The sequence below is a fragment of the Prionailurus bengalensis genome, chromosome B2, assembly GCF_016509475.1.
Source record: "Prionailurus bengalensis isolate Pbe53 chromosome B2, Fcat_Pben_1.1_paternal_pri, whole genome shotgun sequence".
In the NCBI taxonomy this organism is placed as follows: Eukaryota; Metazoa; Chordata; class Mammalia; order Carnivora; family Felidae; genus Prionailurus; species Prionailurus bengalensis.
This window is the reverse complement of record NC_057349.1, coordinates 143,064,247-143,084,438: the sequence shown is the minus strand read 5'-3', so window position 1 is coordinate 143,084,438 and position 20,192 is coordinate 143,064,247. Positions and strand designations below refer to the sequence as shown.

Genomic DNA, 20,192 nt, shown 5'->3' with positions numbered 1-20,192 from the left:
TTGGTGAGAAAATTTGAGACATACATGCCGTAGTGTGACGGAATGAGTGAGGATTTTGTCTTCTAATCAGAAATCTGGTTCTTAAAACTGTCACTTAAAGGATTCTCTCATCCCGTGAGCCTGTTATGATTTTTACAGAACTGTAGATCGTAAAGGACTTTGTGTCTTGGTTACAGTGTTGGGCTTAGAGAGGCCAGCATGGGCTGTGGTCCAGGCCAGGGCGTCGGGAGCCTTCCTGGGCCGGGGCCCCGCTGGGCAACAAGTGACCCACGTGGAACAGTGAGCCGCATTATTGTCCAACTGCCCCTCCCCACGTACTTATCTGGCGTAAGTGAAAAACAGGTCTTGACGCTGTTTGTGAAAGTATTTTCTCCTTTATTGAAAACGTTTCCTGCTGTTTGTAAACTCTTGACCCCCTACTCAGTGGGTAGTTGCCCAGTTATTTACAATTAAATCAGCATTTAATAACGAGTTGCGAGCTCCATGGTAACAGGCCACGTTAACATGCAGCATCGCAGCCCAAGGGTCACAGTGTCCCCATGTTACCATGGGCCCTGAGGTGGGGCAGTTGGGACAGTGAGAAGACCCTCAAGTCCTTGGGTAGGCGGCCATCTGCCCATAGGGTGGTGCTCAGTTTTCAAAACTGTTTAAAGAAGTTTGGCAGAAGCAAGAATACTGGACTGGACTACTTAAGGATTAATGTGTGGGGGGGGGAGGGGGGAGGGTGTGTGCGCGCATGCGCGTGCGTTTCTTAATTCGGCTTAAGTTTAGCTTTTGAAAACCTGAAGAATATTTCTTTCTTTTTTTTTTAAACTTATTGTCAAATGCTTTCCATACAATACCCAGTGCTCATCCCAGCGGGTGCCCCCCTCAATGCCCACCACCCACTTTCCCCTCTCCCCCACCCCCCATCAACCCTTAGTTCTCAGTACTTGAGTCTCTTATGGTTTGCCTCCCTCCCGAATATTTCCTGATCTTAAAATTCCAAGCAAAGGTTGAATCAGCTGAGCGTACTTTTACTATATACTAGTTCTGTGTGGGGCCGCTGATTAAAGAAAAGGCAAGAGAAGCACTGGTTGGTGGCATACTGCGAGCAGGCTCTTGTAGGATTGTGCACACAGCATGGGGTTCCTGTCCTCATGGTCCACGTTCTAGTGCAAGAGACGGATGAAAACAAGTACCGCGCTTTCCGGCAGTGAATTCGACAGTGCGGTTATATTTAGTAACAAATCAGGGTGAGGGGACGGGGGACGGTGTGACCGCTCCAGGTGGTTGGGACTGCCTCACCAAGAAGGCCGACCTTGTCAGGCTCCTGTCGGGGGGGCGGGGGGGGCAGGGGTTCCAAGTGAGGAGCTGGTTTGAGGGGACGCGTCCCCGTCCCCCTCTGCACCTCGCCAGGGTCTCTCTGCTCCTTCCTGCCTCTGCGGCACTGCCCCGCTTCTGGCCCCGTACTCGGGGCCGTAGAAAATCCCGTTGGCCCAGGAGACAGACAAGGAAACGCCAGAGGTCCGGGCTGGCTTGCTGGTGTGGCTTAGGATTCCTTTGCTGAGGCTGACTTGTAGAGGGCAGTGTCCGTGGCAGGCTCACAGACGAGCCACTGTCCCGGCGACCAGGCGTGTCCCTTATAAAAGCTGGCTCTCCTCCTGCCTGCTGGGACACTGCATGGCGGGCTGGGGCACCGAGAGTGCTCGGAGCCTGCCCCCTGCCCTGTCATCCTGCGGGGGCAGAGACCGGCTCTGCCTCCTTCAAAAAGGGCTTTTTGTCCCTGTGGCCTCGTGGAAGAGTGAGGGCTCCGGCAGCTACCTGTTTAACTTAGGAAAACCGCCGTTTGCCTGGGAGCAGCTCTGCCCTCAGTCGAGGGCGGCCTCCTGGAGGCTCCTGGGGCTCCTCGCTTCACTTGCGTTTCCATCTCCTTCTCTTGTATCCTTAGGGACTTGGATCCGTTCCCTTGAACTCGCCTCATGCCTCGAGTTTCAGGTTTTAGGACGTCCGTTCTCTCCAGGGTTGGGAAAGTCCGCCCCAGGTCTAGTTGGTGTTGTGGTTTTGCATGAGGAGGCGTGGGCTGGGTACTTGGATTTAGAAATCCTTAAATAAATACTGGTTTCAGTTTTTGTTTTTAACTTGAAGTCGGAAACCAGCCTCCTTCAAAGGCAGCGTAGGAAATTTCCTCTGCTCTCAGGCTGTGTGCAGAGCTTGACTCAGGATCACCTGCCTCCATGATGCTACCGCAGTTTCTGTCCCTTGACCTCTTTGTAAGGAGGAGTGGGTGCTAATCGGAGCTCCTTTGCAACGCTTAGCCACAGTCGACATCTTTTTGGGTGGCATGCCCGCGCGGCCCTAACAGAAGATCGGTTTCTCTTGTGTAACAGAGATAGGTGCGCGGTGAACACACCTGCTTCTCCCAGCTCTGCAGACACTCCCTGGGAAACCCGATGACTTCGTCACAAGTGTGTGGAAGCCCGAGGAGAGCCCCCCCACCCCCGGGAACTCCGTGGGCTCTCGGGTTCAACATTACTGTCTTTCCAGCATTTCTGGCACAGATGAAAAAACAGAGAGGCTACATAGGGCCTTCGGGGGCGTGTTGCTCAGCTCAGTGGCATGTCCCTTCGGGTTGCAGAAGCTGCTGTGTCTTTGTTTCATCCACCCTTCCCCTGTTCCCCTTCCCCTGGTCAGAATCTGGATGCCAGGAGCCCCGTACTGAGAAGAGAAAGGGGAAAAAAGCGGAAGCAGACTGGCATTTAAAAACAACTTCTCACCAGTTTCTAAACCCTCTCTCCCCTCCCATCCCCTGCATTAATCACAGCAGTAGCTGGAGCTAGGAGGCGAAGTCGTGTGACCTCCCTGTGGCACATCCCAGACTTCTGTGCTCATAGTCCTAACGTTCTTGGATGCTTTGTTTGGTCTGTTCTCTTCAAAAAGGTTCCACTTTCATAAGGCAACCAGCACTCTGTCTGAGCCTCTGTGTACCAGGCAACTCCTGTCCTGCCAGACCCCATTCTGAGTCCTGACAAACAGGATCTGAGTTAATCTTCTGAGCAGTCCAGTTAGATTACTGTCCTCCCCACTGTGCAGCTGACAGTGTTCAGCCTCAGAGGAAATGACTCACTCAAGGTCACAGGCTCAGCCGTGGCAGTGCTGTGTAAACTCCAGCACCTGGTAAATATAGGGTATTAGTTGGGTCCTTGAGACAGAGATGGATGAACACAGGCCTGCTGGCAAGGGAGGTGCCTGTCCAGTGGAAGATGGAGACCAATACAAGTCAGCCGAGGAAAGTGTGGATGACCCCCTCAAGTGCAGGGGACACGGGAGGGGTCGCAGAGACTGGAGATGATGGCTTCATGCTGTCTCCTGATGTGCCGGTACCCCTGGGCTTATGGGATTGGACAGTACTTCCCAAGTAGCAGAGATGCTTTGAGCAAATCTGCTTGGGGGCACGAAAGTGCAGTTCAGGTGAGCAAGGGGTAGGCTGGAGCCAGAGCCAGAAGCCTCCACACACAGGTGCCCAGCCACGGCATTTGTACCTGGTCCTGGAGCTAAACAGGCTGGCATCAGGCGTCCGGTAGTGACCTGAATGACAGCGTAGGAGGTGACTGTTGAGGCAGGGAGACAAGCCGCACCCCAGGCAAGACTTGGACATGGTGGCTCTGGGGTTGCTGGGGATGGGTGTTACCTGCAGATCAGGCAGCACAGGAATCGGGGTGCTGGGTTTCCCAAGGCCGTAAGACCCCCTGTCCTAGAGAGGGGCTTCGTAGTCCAGCCAGAGGGGTTTCAGTGCGCGTGTACACCCGCAAAGACCACACACACTTGCTCCCTTTGTTCCGGAGAATCCAAATCCGGTGACACCAGGGACTTTCTGTCTGGCCACTTGTTTTCCCTGGCTTTTCCTTGAAGCCCCATTGTGGCCGCATTTGTCCTTTTGGAAAAGGTTATCCGGAACTTTGTGAAGTCGGGTTTGGAAGAAGACAGCCAGAGGAGGGAGCTCCCCCTGAGGGTCGGCCCTGTTCTGTTCTGTAGGACTTCGTGTTCTATGCCCCCCGCCTGCGAATTAACAAGCGGATCCTGCAGCTGTGCATGGGCAATCACGAGCTGTACATGCGCCGCAGGAAGCCCGACACCATCGAGGTGCAACAGATGAAGGCTCAGGCGCGGGAGGAGAAGCACCAGAAGCAGCTGGAGCGGTGAGCGGGCGGGAGGCCAGCGGGGCGGGGCGGCGTCTGCCTGGGCTCACTGCCCTCGGGACACCCGGGCCCTTCCCCGTCGGAGGAGCCGCGGGCACCTCACCTGGCCAACGAGGGTGGAGCTGCCCCGCTGCGGGCCGGGCAGCGGGAGGGCCCCGGGGCGGGAGCGCCGGGGGTCGCTGCTGCCACTGCGGAGTCCCTTCCATTGGAGGGCGGTCCTGGACTGGGCGCTGGTGACGTGGCAAGTGCCTGCCAGCTCCTAGCCTTCCCGTGCCCCCCTGCCCCCCAACAGGCAGCAGCTAGAAACCGAGAAGAAGAGGAGAGAAACCGTGGAGAGAGAGAAGGAGCAGATGATGCGGGAGAAGGAGGAGCTGATGCTCAGGCTGCAGGACTTCGAGCAGAAAACCAAGAAGGCAGAGAAAGGTGGGTGTGTGCTGGACACTTTTGCCATAGGCCAGCGTCCCTGCGGCGAGGGCCAGGTGGCCAGGCAGTACGCTCACAGCCAGGATGGTCTCCGGTGAACACGGCACCCACAGTAGAGGCTCGCGGACCAGAGCTGATGACGAGGGGTTGGATCGGGTGGTTCTGTACGGTTCTAAGTGCTTTCTGCACATCATCCTTTTAAATTTCCATTCCTCACTCCTTTGGGGTTAGTACTGAGTTACCCCCGTTTTCCTGTTGAGGATGTTAAAGTTTAGCGGGTAAAACAGTTTGCCCAAGGTCACACGGCTAGCGACTGCCCAAACCATGCCACGTGGCCCTGGCCCGTCTTAGAAACTAAAACTTGGGCAGGCGGTGCAGTTCCTGCATTTGCCAGGAGAGCCTGGCCCTGGCCAGGAGGGAGAAACCCTGCGCAGCAGTTTCTGACCACGGTGAGGATGCCCATGTGCGCAGCAGGAACGCGCCCCAGAGTGCTTTTCCCTTCGGTGTCCGTGGAAGCAGAGGCCGCGGTGCAGTGCTTTGTAGCCCGTGGGGTGGTTCCCGCCCCGGACCCCATCCTGTGCCTCTGGGCTGGGAATTCGGGGCCCCTGGCCGAAGCCGTCGAGCAGTCCTGGGTCTGTGCCCTCTCTCCAGAACTCTCGGACCAGATTCAGAGAGCCCTGCAGCTGGAGGAGGAGAGGAAGCGTGCACAGGAGGAGGCAGAGCGCCTGGAGGCTGACCGCGTGGCCGCTCTGCGGGCCAAGGAGGAGCTGGAGCGGCAGGCGGCGGATCAGATAAAGAGCCAGGAGCAGCTGGTACGAGCTCCCTTGAGTTTCACGAGGCTGAAGCACGGAGAGGCCGCCTCTGGGGATGACACAGTGACACCCGCTGTATCATCCGTCCTTTGTGTCCGTGGCCGGAAAACCACCTGCTCGAGGGCTTTCAGCCTGGTGGGAGAGGCCGTCCCGGTGGGTGGACCTCGGGTGGTTCCACCGTGGTCCTCTGAGCGAGGCCTCGAGGGCACAGTGGGCAGCAGCGGCCGGGGAGGAGGCGGGCACGAGGCTGAGTTGCCCACGGGGCCAGTTGCCAAAACACGAGGCCGTCCGTCGGCAAGAGGGCTCTGGCCACAGGCCCCACGGTAATCGGAGCTTCGTGCGCCCCGCCAGGCCGCGGAGCTGGCCGAGTACACCGCCAAGATCGCGCTCCTGGAGGAGGCCCGGCGGCGCAAGGAGGACGAGGTGGAGGAGTGGCAGCACAGGGTGAGTGCGCGCGCTCGGGGCTGGGGCTGGCGGCACCCCCCCCCCCCCCCCCCCCCCGGTCATGAGCCAGACCCCCCCCCAGGGGCAGGCTCGGTCTGCCCGGCAGGGAGCCTCGGGTTCACTTCCACCCACCTTGCCGTGTCCCCGCCCCCCGCCTCAGACCTCTCGGCCCCATCGGGTGCCAGCTTCCGACGCAGCTGTGTGGGTGCCCCTGGCAACGGGCCACCCAAGGCCTCCTGCCTCTCGCGACCCTTAGCGTATGCAGCGTGGCACCATGCAAAGGCCCAGGCTCAAGGTCTCAGGATGCAGGCAAGGGTCTCCACTCTGTTCCTCCCTGTGTGATAGGACAGGGGCCTGACCTCTCCAAGCCTCAGTTTCCTCATTGCAGATCAGGACTAATAGCCAACCTGTGAGGTTGCTCTGAGGACCAGCCTGCAGAGGGTTGAATGAATTGTAGCTGTAACAGTAAGAACCATGTTCCGCTGCAGTGTCCGGGGAGCCGGTCTCTCCAGCTGGGAGTCCCCCCACACCCAGCAGAAAAGCATGGTCCCCAGGGGAGCTTTGGATGTGGTTCCGTGTAGACATCTGCTGAGCTGTGACAGCCCCCCACATGGACCTCCCACTGTCCTTCCCTGGTGCCTCCCTCACCATTCGGCCCCCACGCCCCGAATCCAAGTTGCATGCAGATCTCTGGTCTTTAGGTTTTGGAGAAAGCACTCATTATAAGGTATTAAGTGGCAAAAGCTGATTTCAAACTAAGCTCGTCTCCAGGGCTGGAGTGGCAGCAAGATAGGCATGATTTTTTGTACCGCCAAGAAGTTGCCGGAAGGTTTAGGGGTAATGGCAGGTAGGAAAGTGCTTGAACACAGTGCAGGCAGGCAGTGAGGAGCTTAATGAAGAGTGGCCACACCAGGAAGGAGAACAAAGCTGTACTCTAAAACACTATAGTGGCTTTTTCTGGTGGCTAGAGGGTTTCTTGTTTAGTAAGTTCCCTTTAAGAAACCTATACAATGAACATATTCTAGAATTAGGCACAGAAGAAAAGTATGGGGTTTTTAAAAATTTTTTTAATATTTATTTTAAGAGAGAGAATGCAAGTGGGGGAGGGGCAGAGAGAGGGAGACACAGAATCCGAAGCAGGCTCCAGGTTCTGAGCTGTCAGCACAGAGCCCGATGTGGGGCTCAAACTCATGAACCGTGAGATCATGACCTGAGCCAAAGCCGGATGCTCAACCAACTGAGCTACTTAGGCGCCCTAAGAAGCTATGGTTCTTAAAGTCGACCCCCTGGCATCAATTTTTTTTATGCCCTGGGCACGGTTGAGAACTGCTCAGAGGATCTGGAGCCCCAGACTCGGGAAGAGGCTGGTCAGACCCTGCACAGGGACACGTGGTCCCCTCCTCCGCTCCGTGCCGCCTAGGCTCATGCACCCAGCCCGCCAGGGGAAGGGGAGGCGAGTGGCGAGACGAGGTGCAGAAGCCTTCGTTGGTTTAAGAAAAGGGGATTCTTCCAAAGATGGTCTAAACACGTGGTTCCTCATGACAAGTGGGTCACCTGTGTCCCGACTACTTTCAAAGGCCAAAGAAGCCCAGGATGACTTGGTGAAGACCAAGGAGGAGCTGCACCTGGTGATGACTGCCCCCCCGCCCCCGCCCCCCCCTGTCTACGAGCCGGTGAGCTACCACGTCCAGGACAGCCTGCAGGACGAGGGCGCAGAGCACACGGGCTACAGCGCCGAGCTCTCGAGCGAGGGCATCTTGGATGACCGCAACGAGGAGAAGCGCATCACCGAGGCCGAGAAGAACGAGCGGGTGCAGCGGCAGCTGATGGTGAGGGCAGCGGGCTGGGGGGCGCCCCTCCTCCTGTCTCCCAGGGTGGCGCGGGGGCTGTCCCCCCGCACCCACCTCTCCTGGTCGTGCCTGACCTGTGCTGCTTCACGTTGTAGACCCTGACCAACGAGCTGTCCCAGGCCAGGGACGAGAACAAGAGGACCCACAACGACATCATCCACAACGAGAACATGAGGCAAGGCCGGGACAAGTACAAGACGCTGCGTCAGATCCGGCAGGGCAACACCAAGCAGCGGATCGACGAGTTCGAGGCCATGTGAGGCCAGGACTGGGGTGGGGTGGGGCACAGGGGTGGGGCCTCACATCTGGGCTTCGTCGGGGGATCGCTGGCAGACTCCAGAGCTTGTATTTGTAGTTCTTTAAATCTAGAACCCCCACCCCCATCGAAGTCCAGTTCCTTTAAAATGAGAGTAGTTATGTCAGCGGGAATATTCTGGGGCTGGGATCAGTGGACGCTTCCCTGGTTTATTTTTCCCAATTGTATCATTGTGCCAAACAGGCCTGGTTTCATTATTACTGTTATTGAATCACCTCCTGGTCTTTGCCTATAGCAGGACTGAATTAAGGAAAGATGCCTGTGAAGTCCATGCTGGCATGTGTGATACAAGATTCCCTGTAATTAAAACCACATCGTGGCTTATATTCTGTGCCATACTTTTTTTCTGTATTTGAAATTAGCTCAAGTTGATTTTTGATTTCTATGAAGGATCCATCTTTGTATATTTTTTTGAGGGGTGAAAATTATCTTAAACCGAGTCTAAAGCACTCACACACAGTGCACACACTGATTTTTCTTCCTCCCCTCCTCCAGTTCGGGATCAACAGGGAGGACACTCCAGTCTTAGATGAACTTTTGTTTTCTTGCTTAACAGAGGGCTACCTTGTTGGACTCACACCAATTAATGATCAGCTGTCGAGAATAGTATTTATATATGTGACAATATGGGTTTGTAACATTAGTTTTACAAAGGGAAAGTTTCATTCTGTATATTTTGTTACCTTTTACAGAATAAAAGAATTACATATTAACCATGCAACCATGGCAGGTGATGTGACATGAGGGCAGTGATGAGGTTGATTAACTGCTGTAATCACATCTGTGAACATGACTTTTCACTCTGCTCTCTGTGCACGTAACGGACCATGCACGGCTCGGTTTTCTGTCCGAGCTTCTTGTTTGAAACCATGCACACATGCTGTTCGGATAATTCAGGCCCCACCCAGCTATGAAGGGACTCTTCCAACCTGGTCCGGTCTCCGTTCCCACAAGGAGAACCTGTTCTGACCTACCGCTTCCTCGAAAAGTTGTTGAAATGCCAGGTCTCGCCACCGGTGCCCTGTCACGCTCAGCTGTGTCCTTTTCCTTTCCGGGCAAGAGTCCTGTGCAGATGAACCCCGCACCACAGATTGAGAAATAAAAAGATGTGCAAGGCAAGCCATGGCCGTGGGTGTGTACTTGCGTGTCGGGGTGGGAGGGTCCTCGTCGGACTCTGCATCCGAGCGGCCCTGGGGGCCGTGCTCTCCAGACCTGCTGCTGCCCCTCGGGTGGACCCTGGCGCTTACCGAGCCGAAACGGGGGTCCCCTCGGCAGCCTGATCTGCCTCCTCGAGGGACCTAACACCCGCCAGGGCTCTTAATGTTTCTTTCAAATGCACGTGCCGTAAGTTTCACTCTTTGATAAGCACCGGGGGACAGAGGGGAGTGTTGACCATTTATTGAAATCGGACCATTTCCACACCTCAGCACAAAACCAACCTGAGACTCATGTTTATACCATCAGCCGTTGAACATAAATACACGTGGGGTGTGGAGGAATGTTCTCGCTACAGCTGCAGCCGGCGAGTGTCCACACCCACGCGTACAGCCACCTTCTGGCATGCGGCACTCGAGACTCCCACTGCGGACTGGAACCTTGGCTTCAGTGAAGAGTGAGTGTCAGGTCTGTCCACAGATTGGGGCTGGAAAGGACTTTCTGCCATTGAAGCTCTGACTGAGAGCATGAGTCCACACCGCCAGCTGCGTCTTCCTCTGCGAGGGCAGTGAGGTGACAAATCAGTAATGGGGGGTGACGAGACATGCCACCCTCCCAGCCCTTTCCTCGGCTTTATTATTTTTGAGAGCGCGAGTGGGGGGAGAGAGCCCCAAGCAGGCTCCGTGCTGCCAGCGCAGAGCCCAGCGTGGGGCTCGAGCCCACGAACCGTTAGATCGTGACCTGAGCCAAAATCAAGAGCCAGACGCCTCACCGTGGCTTTTTAAAAAGGAGGACAGGGGCGCCTGGGTGGCGCAGTCGGTTAAGCGTCCGACTTCAGCCAGGTCACGATCTCGCGGTCTGCGAGTTCGAGCCCCGCGTCAGGCTCTGGGCTGATGGCTCAGAGCCTGGAGCCTGTTTCTGATTCTGTGTCTCCCTCTCTCTCTGCCCCTCCCCCGTTCATGCTCTGTCTCTCTCTGTCCCAAAAATAAAATAAAAACATTGAAAAAAAAAAATTAAAAAAAAAAAAAGGACAATCGAGGCACCTGGGTGGCTCAGTCAGTTAAGCATTCGACTGGCTGTCAGCACAGAGCCCGCTTCAGATTCTCTGTCCCCTTCCCTGCCCCTCCCCCATTCAGGCTCTTACTCTAAAAAGTATTTTAAAAAGCCAAAGACAAACCTCTTAAAGCATTTTTCACCTCAAGACCATATGAAAATGCCAACCACTGGTGAGGAAGGGCAAGACCACCTCTGCCCCGATACGAAACTTGGAACAGAACGCGCTCGGGCCTCCCTTCCTAAATCCTGTGTGGACTTCAGAGCCCAAAGCTGCTTTCTTTCCCATAGTTTGAAAGGAGGGGACGCATTTGGTGGGTTGGCTCTTCGAGGTGAGTGGACGGTCTTAATACATTACTGTGGCCGTGGATCGAGGGAGGGGGTGTCCCAGACTGGGAGCCAGGTTTGCAGACAGAAAGGAATCCCGACGGGAAGGGGGTGTGCCTTGAACAATGTGCCTTTCAAAACAGTGATTGAACGATTCTGGTTTGTCTTCAGAGGGCTGGGGGCGGGGGGGGGGGGGCTCTGGAGATGGGTGCAGGTGTCTCTGGTTGGCACAGTGTTTGAGGGGCACTACTTGTGGGCAGGGGCCAGGGTGTGCGACCCCCTGCACCAAGGGCCGCCTCCCCCACAAAGCCAGCAGCACCCCAGCCCAGCAACACCGAGGAGCATCACCCTTTCGTCCCACTCTTCCTGAGCTACTTTGAGTCGCCATTTGTTTGGATTAAGGTATTTTCCCGTAAGAAAATAATCCTTTTATGATGGACACCACGAACAAAAGCCAGTACTGTACCCAGCCCATTTTGAAGCCTATCATTTTTGTGTCGCTAGCACATCTACATCTGATCTAAATTGTTGAAATGCTTCTCTATTAGAGCTCAGTTGTAGAGTAAGGACTAGACGTGGCCATCTCCTTAATTGTGGTGAGTTAGGCCATTTCCAAGTCCGTCAAATCACCTGCCATCATGGAAGCACGATTGCCCTTTCAGTGGTAACCACGCAAGACAGTCGCTAAGGATAAGCCGTGCTGCTTAGGCCCAATAAATACCTCGGACGGACTTACTGGAACCAAGCCTGGCTGCCCCCAGCAAGCGGTCGTTCACACCAAAGATGGCCTGGTCCCAGACGGTTAACTCCAGGCTGGACTGCCTCAGCTGAGAAGGGCTTACGCCACTGAACGTGAAGGAGTGCTTCCACTGGGGGCAAGCTTGCTTCTTGACGACTGGGGACTTGAGCTTCAGCTTGTGTTGGTCTGGCAGAGTCAGGCAGCTGCAGGAGAGAGAGAGAGAGACCCTGACTCTGCAGTTCCTGTCCTGCCCGGCTTCCGCCCCTGGTGCCCTCCGGAAGGCCTAAATCCACCACAAAAGAAAAATTCCAAGCCGGGAACCAGGATGGGAATCGCAAGATTGGCCATGTGACCTCTCGCTAGGATGTTCCGGATTTAGGGCTAAAGTCTGCTCCAGACGCTAAGGGTAATTGGGATTCCAGGCCACTCAGCCCCTCATCGTAATCCCCCCTCCTCGGTAATGCCTACCACCAGGCAAAGCAGGGCTTTAGACCTGCTACCCAGGGACGGGGACTCCGCACACACATTGTCTCCCCTTAACCCTGTTCTCAGGAAGTAAATGCAGAAGGGCCACATAAGTCGCCCAAGGCCATATGTTATGTGGCAGCCTGAGGATAGGAACTCAGCGCTGTCTTGACACGGTAAGCCCCCATTTTTCCATTATGTCACTGGGGACGAAGCAATTCTGTATAGTAATTAATGGTGGTGCTTTACTTTTAGAGACACCGGCACACCTGTAGTGGATAAGGATGAAATAAACAGACTCCATCCTCTTCTTAATCCAGGAGGAGATGCTAAGCTGAGGGAATGTGTGCCAAACACACTGCTTTTTTCCAAGCTCCGTTTCAGCCAGGAAAGGCTGACTTTCTGATGTAATTATATGAACCAGTAAGATCTGGGTTTGGGGTTAAAACGCAGTGTTCCAGATCTAGCCTCCACACGGCCAAATCCCCTGAGTTCTGGAAATCGGAGTCTTTAACACAGTGTCGGATTTTCCCAGGAAAGCTAAAATACAAATTCAAAATGGCTTGCTTGCCCTTTTTGCTGTTTCCTATGTAGCTTCCAGGAATCGGTAAATGATGGTTGATTAAATAGAATACTTACCCCTTAACAAAGGAGTTTAGGGTACCATCTGACCGCACAGGTAAATTCTTGGCTCCCAGCACGACCAGACAAAGCTGACCATTAGGGGATGGCCCATCTCCCGTCCCTGGAAGGAAAGCATTTGCTGTGAGCCCCACTTCTGCACGTAGCACCCCAAAACTGACAGCAAGAGGACGTTAGAGCCCTGAGGCCCCAAGGGAGCAGATGGGAAGAGGAGGACATCCACTGGGGGAAGGCTCTGCTGGCCTTGTTCACATGCTGTCCCACCGCAAGGCCGGCGTGGCAACAGGATGGAGGGATCACCCAAATCCAAGAATGGAAGCTGCAAAGATAGTGAAGAGGGACCCAAGGAGAGGAAGGCTGTAGGGGTTTCGGCCTAGCTGCAGGGGGTGGTTTGGGGGGATGTGGGGGCCCCAAGACCTTTCTTCTAGGGGGTTGGCCTGCTGGTGGCCCTGTGAGCTCTGGCCACAGACCTTCCTCTTCCAGGCAAGTAAGAGGTCACTAAACGCATCATGGGATCACGCGTTCCCTCGTCCCCCTCCACCCTCCTCTCTTCCATAAGCCCCACTTTATTTCACTTAAATCTCCTGTAAGCACCTCAAGCGCCTGCCCTTGATCCCTTATCTTGCTGGGCAATAACTCCCTGCTTGGGAGCCGGTGCGCATTCACGCAGAGCCTTGTAGGCCCCAGCGCCTTGAGATGTGCTCTTGGTTCTCCTAAGGAGCCATACTCCCAACCTACGTGCAGGCGGTCAGGGGAACATTCCCTGCTCCAGACAGGTGGCAGCGGGGTGGTTTGCACCAGGGGACTGTCCAGACCACCAGCCCCCTGGGAGGAAAGCCCCAGGGCTGGTGTCCTCAGAGCCTCGCAAAGTGGACATCAAAGGCGTGGTGGCCTCTTTGGCCCCTCATTTCCGTTCCAAGTCATAGGTTCCAAGAACCCACTCCTCAGGCTGAGCTTCCCAGATCCTGGAAAGTCACTGGAGCATTGCAGGCTCAGCGGGTGGCAGAAAAGGAAATCGTCACCCCACCTGTTGCTCTGGAGACAGTGACACGGTGACAGATGAACATTCGTGGGGCTGGAGGCCACCTACCTTCTTGGGCCTCTTTGAGCTTTCTGGGCCCTGCAGGGAAGACCAGTTTGGCCCGGACTGCAAGTTCTCCATTATTTGGAAGAATGCTGTCTTCATGTTTCTCTGCCTGGGGCGAGAGACAGAAGCACAGGCAGGATTCCTCAGCCCCCAGAACTTTCTGGGCTCCTCTAATTGTCCCCCTTCCCCACTAGCCTTACCCCTGCAAAGCCTCTGCAGGTTGGGGAGTGCCCTGGGGTGGAGTGGACATGCCCATGGCAGGACTGGTCCTTCCTGCCTTTGTGGGGACTCTCCATTCCCACTCCACTGCCCTGAGCACACTCCCCTGCATACCCGGTGGCTTCTCTGGTCTGGAGTGATTTTGCCAGACTACAAGCCAATCCTATCTTTAACCCTGAGGGGCAGAGGAAGGGTCTAGATTCATCCTGCTGCAAGAGGAACGGTTGCCCAGGACAAGGACTCCTAGGAGAGGGTGGGGCCAGCCCCTGTCTACACTGGCCTCTAGGTCTCCTGGCTGCCTCACACGCAGGCAGCTGGCCCTCGGGTGCCTCCACCCTCACTTTCCGGAAACCTGCACTAACGGGGCAGGCCTGTGAGCAGGACCCTCCCAATCCAGCAGGGTGAGCCGGGGTAGAGGGAGGGGTCGCACTGTCTATTAGCTGGTATTAGGAGGGACGTCTTTTAGCCTGGCACCTTCTCTTCCCACCAGCCTTGGTGGTGGCTAGTCTTGTCCCTAAGCAAGGGGTCCTAGAGGGAAGACAGGCAGGGCACCCAAGTACAGGATCCTGGGGGAGAGCACATCTGGCAGGGAGAATCAAGGAAGCCTTCATGGAGGAGGTGGGATTTCAGCTAAGTCTTAGGCAGACCTTGGACAGGAGAAAGCATTCCAAGCAGACCTCCCAAGTGGATGTCTGCGGACAAACTAGGCTCTGAGAAGGGTGAGCATAAGGTGCCAGGATGTAGATATCGAGCTGCGCAGAGCAGCACAGAGAGCAGGTGGCTGGAGACCCTTGCGGTTTGACCTGACTGAAGCCGGGAATCAGAGAGATGGCGAATCAGCCTCCCTGGCTTCTGAGAGGAAACAGCACACAGGACCTGCCCCGGCCTGGTAGAAACTCAGCCTCACTGCCAGACTTTGGGGCAATTGGCACACCTGTAGTCATTTCTTAGATGACAGGGCCCCACGCTCCTCCTCCCCTATGACCTCATCCGTACCCTCTCCCAACCTTGGATCTTGGCACAGAAAGTAAAAAGCAGCTGCCCGGAAAGGTGAACCTTTCTCCCCTGGCTCTCCTCTTACCTGCGTGGCCTGTGAGCAGACCCCTAAATCTATCAGCTCCTCCTCTCCTGGCCTCCCCAGCGCCCCACCCTGAAATCCCTGCTGGTCAGGGCAGCCCTGGCCCTGCCGAGAGCATCTGGCCCAGCTTTTTTCAGCTATTACTGTTCTGGGAGTGCCTGGGTCGGGCATCTAGAAACAATACCTCACAGCCTGCATGACAGGGGGCGGTCTGACTGGTGCAGGCAGTGGACTCTGGCTATGGCAGCAGGGAGCCAAGGGCTCCCCTGCTGAAACCAAGTGATCCCGAATTCAGGGGCAGCATGTGGCCCGCAGGGGAGGCCTCAACCCCGAGACCTGACCCAGGCTGCTGTTTGGGCTACGCTGAGGAAGGGGCTCTTGGGTACTCGGCACAAACCTGAGCAGGTAAAGATCCCTCAGCCCAACCCCACCCCGGAGATCGCAATATGAAGCCTCTCCTCCGTGGGACGTTCCTATCTAAGAGTCACAGCCAAGGTTTCCTGGTAGGTTTTCTCTTCTCCAATCCCTTTGAATGGGTTTCGTTTTCACAGTGGGAGTGGGGTAGCTCAGTCCCAAACCACACATCACCTTGGCCCTCAGCGGATACCAGCAGAAACACTGCGTCGAGCTGTCTTCAAAGTCCCATGTGGCCAGAGGAATGGTCACCTCTCCAAGAAACACCCTCCGGGTGAGCGTGCCCAGGTGCCACACGGAGACCTGCAGCCGCCGGGTCACCAGCTGGGCGGGCTCCACCCGGTACTGTGGAGGCAGAACAGAGACAGTCAGTCTGGGCCCCCAGCCCACACTGTCCCTCCTCCCCTGGGCCACACGGGCCTTCCTCCCACAGGCTGGAGCTGGGGTCCTGATGGGGTCAGGATGTGCTGAGCAGCTTGGAGCGGGGGTGAGGGGCGTCTCTGCTTTCTCAAGCACAGAACAACTCCCCTCCCCAGCTAAGTGGCCTGTGCTCAGCCCCGGGGAGGGGCGGGGGGATGGGAAGAGTGGGTTGCTAAGTCCTCTCTCTCTGTCAAGTTCTGTCCCCAAGGCAAGGACGAAAGTCCGCATCCAGCTCAAGTCGAGATCTGTCCCAGCTGAGGATCTGAACTTGCCTGGCCAGGATTGTCCTAAAATACTGAAAACAAGGTTTTTGGGTTTTGCTGTTGTTGGTTTTTTTTAATGTAAAGCATGAGTTTTTAGCATGGGCATTTGCCTAGACGGGCCCGTGCCAGCACTCAGGGTCACACAGTATTTCTTGACCATCCTCCCCTTGCCCCCGCCCCCTCCCCCCCCCAGAAGCCTCAGCCCAGGCGGAGGCCAAGAAAGCTTTGCGCCTCCCCTCCAGTGAGGGTGGGCTTCTGCCCCCATGGGGACTAGAGGCCAAAGGCCCTGTGTGAGGGTGCCCTGTGCCCCTTCCCGAAGGCCAGGGACATGGCCAGGCTTCCCAAGAGCCGCTGACTCCACTCAGCCTCTGACAGCCTGTTCCAAGCTTCTTTGTTGGATTTTCTCAATAACAACAAAAGTCAAACTTTACTGAACCCTTGTGTGGCACCAGACTTTTAGCTACATTGCTCCTTAACCCCTCAGGAGCACCCGAGGTGAGTATTGCCATTCACCAATTTACAGGGGCAACAGCCAGTCTTAGGGCTTCCTCATTGGGGGCCCAGCAGGCCAGACCTCAGATCTGCCCTGCAGACCTCAGGAGCCTGCTCTCTGCCCTGTGCTGCCCCCACGACAACGTGTTGAGGGTGTGCTCCTGTCACACTGCGGGGCGGGACCCTCACACCCACTTACAGCAGCCGCGCACGTTTCCCTGAGTCGCGTCTCCTGACCACCGTTAGTGCCCTTCCAGGTAGATGATGGACGAGAGGGAGGGTAAGTGGGCCCAGGCCGGTGAACAGCCCCCGCTCAGGCCGGGCTGCCTTCCGCCCTCGCCCCCCCCCCCCCCCCCCCCCCCCCCCCCCGTTTCTTCCCTCTGGGATTATCAGCGCCCATTGTGGTCGGAAGCCACATCCCTCTACTGCCTTGGGCTGATTCTCGGTCTGTCTTCCCTCAAGTCCATGGTCCGTTTCGGACTCTGCCCTGCACTCCTTCCCCAGTCTGTCCTTAAACTCTGAATTAACCTGGTTATTCCCTTCACGGCCACACGCCCAGCCGGTTGTGCGGGCTGACCGCTCACGGCGCCGCACCTGCTCCCTCTGAGAAAGAATCGTCCCAGGGAGGGCAGGTGACTGTCCCCCATGTGATCTCCATCCACCCTGTGTGCGGAAAGCCCTGTCCTCCACTCCCTCGGGAACGCAGACCTGCTTCTCAGGTGCTCACACACGAGCGCCCCTCCTCCCCAGCGACCAACGGGACTTCTCCCTTTGGTCCACTAAGTCGCTTTTGCAAACAAGACCTGTTCCCATCGCCATGGTACATCCGCGAGGCGGTCCTGGCAGACCGTGGGGTTGCTACAGCCTCCCCTGGGCGCCCAGCCCCACGAACGCAGACCGCCGCTGTCCGGGGGCACCCAACACCTCCCAGATCAGGGGTCACATTCCATCCTTCCCCGGCCCCCTACACTGGTCTTCAGGTGGGGTGCCAGCAGCCCTGGGGTGCAGGACGGCTTCCCTTCTGCTTAGAAAACCTTGAGGATCAGCTTCTAGATCCTCAGTTTGCACGGGAATGTTCTTGAAACTGGCGGAGGACAGTTCTCACACCCCAGGCTCTCTCGGTGTCTTGCCCACAGTTGGATGAACCTCCGCGTGCTAAACACAGAGATCATCCGAAACACTGATTTCTGAAAACTCTCAATGATTGCTCCGCTTCTCTTGCCCCCCATCTTTGCTGCCTCACATGCCTTTCTGTGAAAAGTAAGGCTTGGCCCGTGCCAGGATGCTCTGATTTGAGAACAGATGAGGGACACGGATTCTCTTCAATGTATCTGGAAAGTTTTCCAGGACAACCGAAACATTTACCATCTACTGGGTAGAACCAACGGATACAAATTTTAGGTGTTTTCTTTGAGATTCTGCATGCATTTTATTTATTTTAATGTTTATTTCTGAGACAGAGAGAGACAGAGCATGAGGGGGGGGAGGGGCAGAGAGAGAGGGAGACACAGAATCTGAAGCAGGCTCCAGACTGTCAGCACAGAGCCTGACACGGGACTTGAACTCATAGACCGCAAGATCATGACCTGAACTAAAGTCAGACGTACAACCGACTGAGCCACCCAGGCACGCCCCCTGCATGCATTTTGAATAAGGTGGCTAAAACTTTAAAAATCAAACTATATATTTATCTAAAATATAGTCAATCCTCCTCTTTGTCTCATTTCATAAAATGTGAAATATTTATCTGTTTAGTACAAAACACTTTCAACTTATAACACGTGGTTTTAGATAAGAACTTACAATGTGTGAGGTGGTACACAGCTGTTCAAAACTCTTTCAGCAGATATGTGAGCAAAATCACCTGAAGACCAGTCTCTAGCGACTTGGTACCAGAGGGGTCCTAGACCGGTGATCCGTTAAGCCCCACCCACACCTGCTGAACCACAGGCTACTTTAAAAAACATCCTTTGGCGGGGTGCCTGGGTGGCTCAGTCAGTTAAGCTTCCGATTTTGGCTCAGGTCGTGATCTCACAGTTTGTGGGTTTGAGCCCCATGTCGGGCTCTGTCGGATTCTGTGTCTCCCTCTCTCTCTCTCTCTGCCCCTCCCCCACTCACATTCTGTCTCTCTCTCTCTCAAAAATAAATAAAAACATTAAAAAAATTTTTTTAAAGCATCCTTTGGGGAGTCCTATGAACATAAATCTTGTGGAGGTCTGCTAGTCCCTTGTGAGTTAGAGTTGTCCTTCTGAGTACTCTCTATGCCTCGGTTTCCCCACTGGGAAACGAGGATTGCAATACCTAGCTCAGGGGGTATAGAAAATACTTGGCCGCAGCAGGGACACAGAAAACAGTGGCTTGTATTACTTAACAAATGGGACTCATGTCAGCTGGCCAGATGGTTCCTGGCCGGGCATTCAGAAGTGTCCCTACTTGCCAAGGAAGGCAAATCAGGCCCTCTCCTGGTTCAGGCTTAACAACGGGGTCCCTGGGATGCCCAGCGCTGACTGGGTATGGCCCAGCGCATCTGGACTGTTCTTCTAGCACGGAGCCTCCCACATCTAGCTCTCAGCCGATGCCGGACATCATCTCCACCCGTCAACCCCAAATCCCCAGAGTCACTTTCTAGCTCTGCCCCACATCACAAATCGTGATTTCTCAGCACCAAAGTGAAAATCCAAACAATTCCTCTGTACGATGTTTTTCATAAGATGACTATTTTTTTTTCCATAAAAGCAGCAGCCTGGGGTTGCCAAGTGATTACGATAAAGGAGCACTTTGATGAAGATGGTAACTCAGCAGAGGAACACACAGGGTACCCGGCCGAGAAGTCCCTCTCTGAGAGTCATCAAAATTCAATAGGACAAACCAGTTTTAGAGCTTGGGAGGCAGCCAGGTTCTTTTCCACCATTTTCTCAGAAATCATTAATCAAATGCCTTCTCAAGTCCAGCAGACTCTGCACTTTTCCTGTACAAAGGCTGCCATTTAGTTTCTACCGACCTGTCACTGATTGACAGAGGCCTGCAGAAACGTACAAGTGTCTGTTACTTATGTTTAACTGACTCGAGAGTTTCGAAGAACACTCTGCTGAACTCTGGCCCCGTGTGCCCAGCCTGGGACGGGGGACTTAGCATGTGAAGATTTGTCCAGCAAGTACCTTCAAGGTCTCTTGGAAGGTTGGGTCCACGGTGTTCCTTTGGACTCCAGTCTTGCGTTTTCCCTGGGAGGATCTGTCAGGCAGCAGGTAGGTCTTCACGTACCTGGTGGCCAAACGCAGACGGGACAGGGTGAAAGCTCAACCAGGGGGTGGGGGTGGGGGACAAAGGGATCAGGAGGAGGAGAATCACACATCAGCATTTTCTGTACCCTGCTTCTCGCTGGATTTGAGGTTGACAGGGCTTGGTGGCCTCCCCTGACAGGGAACAATGATAGTGCTGGGTATACGGCTTCTGGTTTACACAGTCTTTGGCCATAATCCTCTGGAATGTTCCTGGGGGTGGGAAGCTCCCCTGCTTTCCTCAGGCCCTACCCCTCGCTCATCCTACCCCATCGCTCATTCCTCGCCATTTGGTAACAATCCTGGAACCAGAGGCTGGGCTGCTGAGGCTGCACGAGTGACAGATTCTCTGACCACCTGGGTGTGGAGGCCCCGTGCCAGCTCGTCCTCCCTCCACTGATTGCTTCCTCCAACCCGCCAAAAAAAAATAAAAAAGTGGAAATAGAAAGTACATGCCTCACACTTTACTTTTCCCTTGTGGGGCCTCTCCTCCTGCATTCTGCCCATCCCCTGAAATCCTGTCCAGAAGGACCCCTC

The 20,192-nt window shown here is 55.3% G+C and overlaps 2 protein-coding genes across 5 annotated transcripts in view; one reads left to right on the top strand and one right to left on the bottom strand.

Annotated features, from left to right (window-relative positions):
* Positions 1 to 9,142, top strand: part of EZR (ezrin) — a 50,938-nt gene extending 41,796 nt beyond the window's left edge. For all 3 annotated transcript variants that reach the window (XM_043592677.1, XM_043592678.1, XM_043592679.1), the window contains 6 exons: positions 4,015 to 4,178; positions 4,471 to 4,601; positions 5,253 to 5,413; positions 5,765 to 5,857; positions 7,435 to 7,686; positions 7,803 to 9,142. In XM_043592677.1, the coding sequence (XP_043448612.1) occupies positions 4,015 to 4,178; positions 4,471 to 4,601; positions 5,253 to 5,413; positions 5,765 to 5,857; positions 7,435 to 7,686; positions 7,803 to 7,967 (966 nt within the window). In that variant the 3' untranslated portion in view covers positions 7,968 to 9,142. The remainder of the gene's footprint in view (positions 1 to 4,014; positions 4,179 to 4,470; positions 4,602 to 5,252; positions 5,414 to 5,764; positions 5,858 to 7,434; positions 7,687 to 7,802) is intronic.
* Positions 9,143 to 9,406: 264 nt separating this feature from the next.
* The window catches only part of SYTL3 (synaptotagmin like 3), an 86,037-nt gene continuing 75,251 nt past the window's right edge, over positions 9,407 to 20,192 (bottom strand). Inside the window, exons 11-16 of one of the 2 annotated variants that reach the window (XM_043592675.1) lie at positions 19,536 to 19,638; positions 15,377 to 15,547; positions 13,495 to 13,600; positions 12,402 to 12,507; positions 11,280 to 11,500; positions 9,407 to 9,735 (exon numbers count right to left, since the gene is read on the bottom strand). In XM_043592675.1, the coding sequence (XP_043448610.1) occupies positions 9,626 to 9,735; positions 11,280 to 11,500; positions 12,402 to 12,507; positions 13,495 to 13,600; positions 15,377 to 15,547; positions 19,536 to 19,638 (817 nt within the window). In that variant the 3' untranslated portion in view covers positions 9,407 to 9,625. The remainder of the gene's footprint in view (positions 9,736 to 11,279; positions 11,501 to 12,401; positions 12,508 to 13,494; positions 13,601 to 15,376; positions 15,548 to 19,535; positions 19,639 to 20,192) is intronic. The other variant, XM_043592676.1, reaches the window with a different exon arrangement.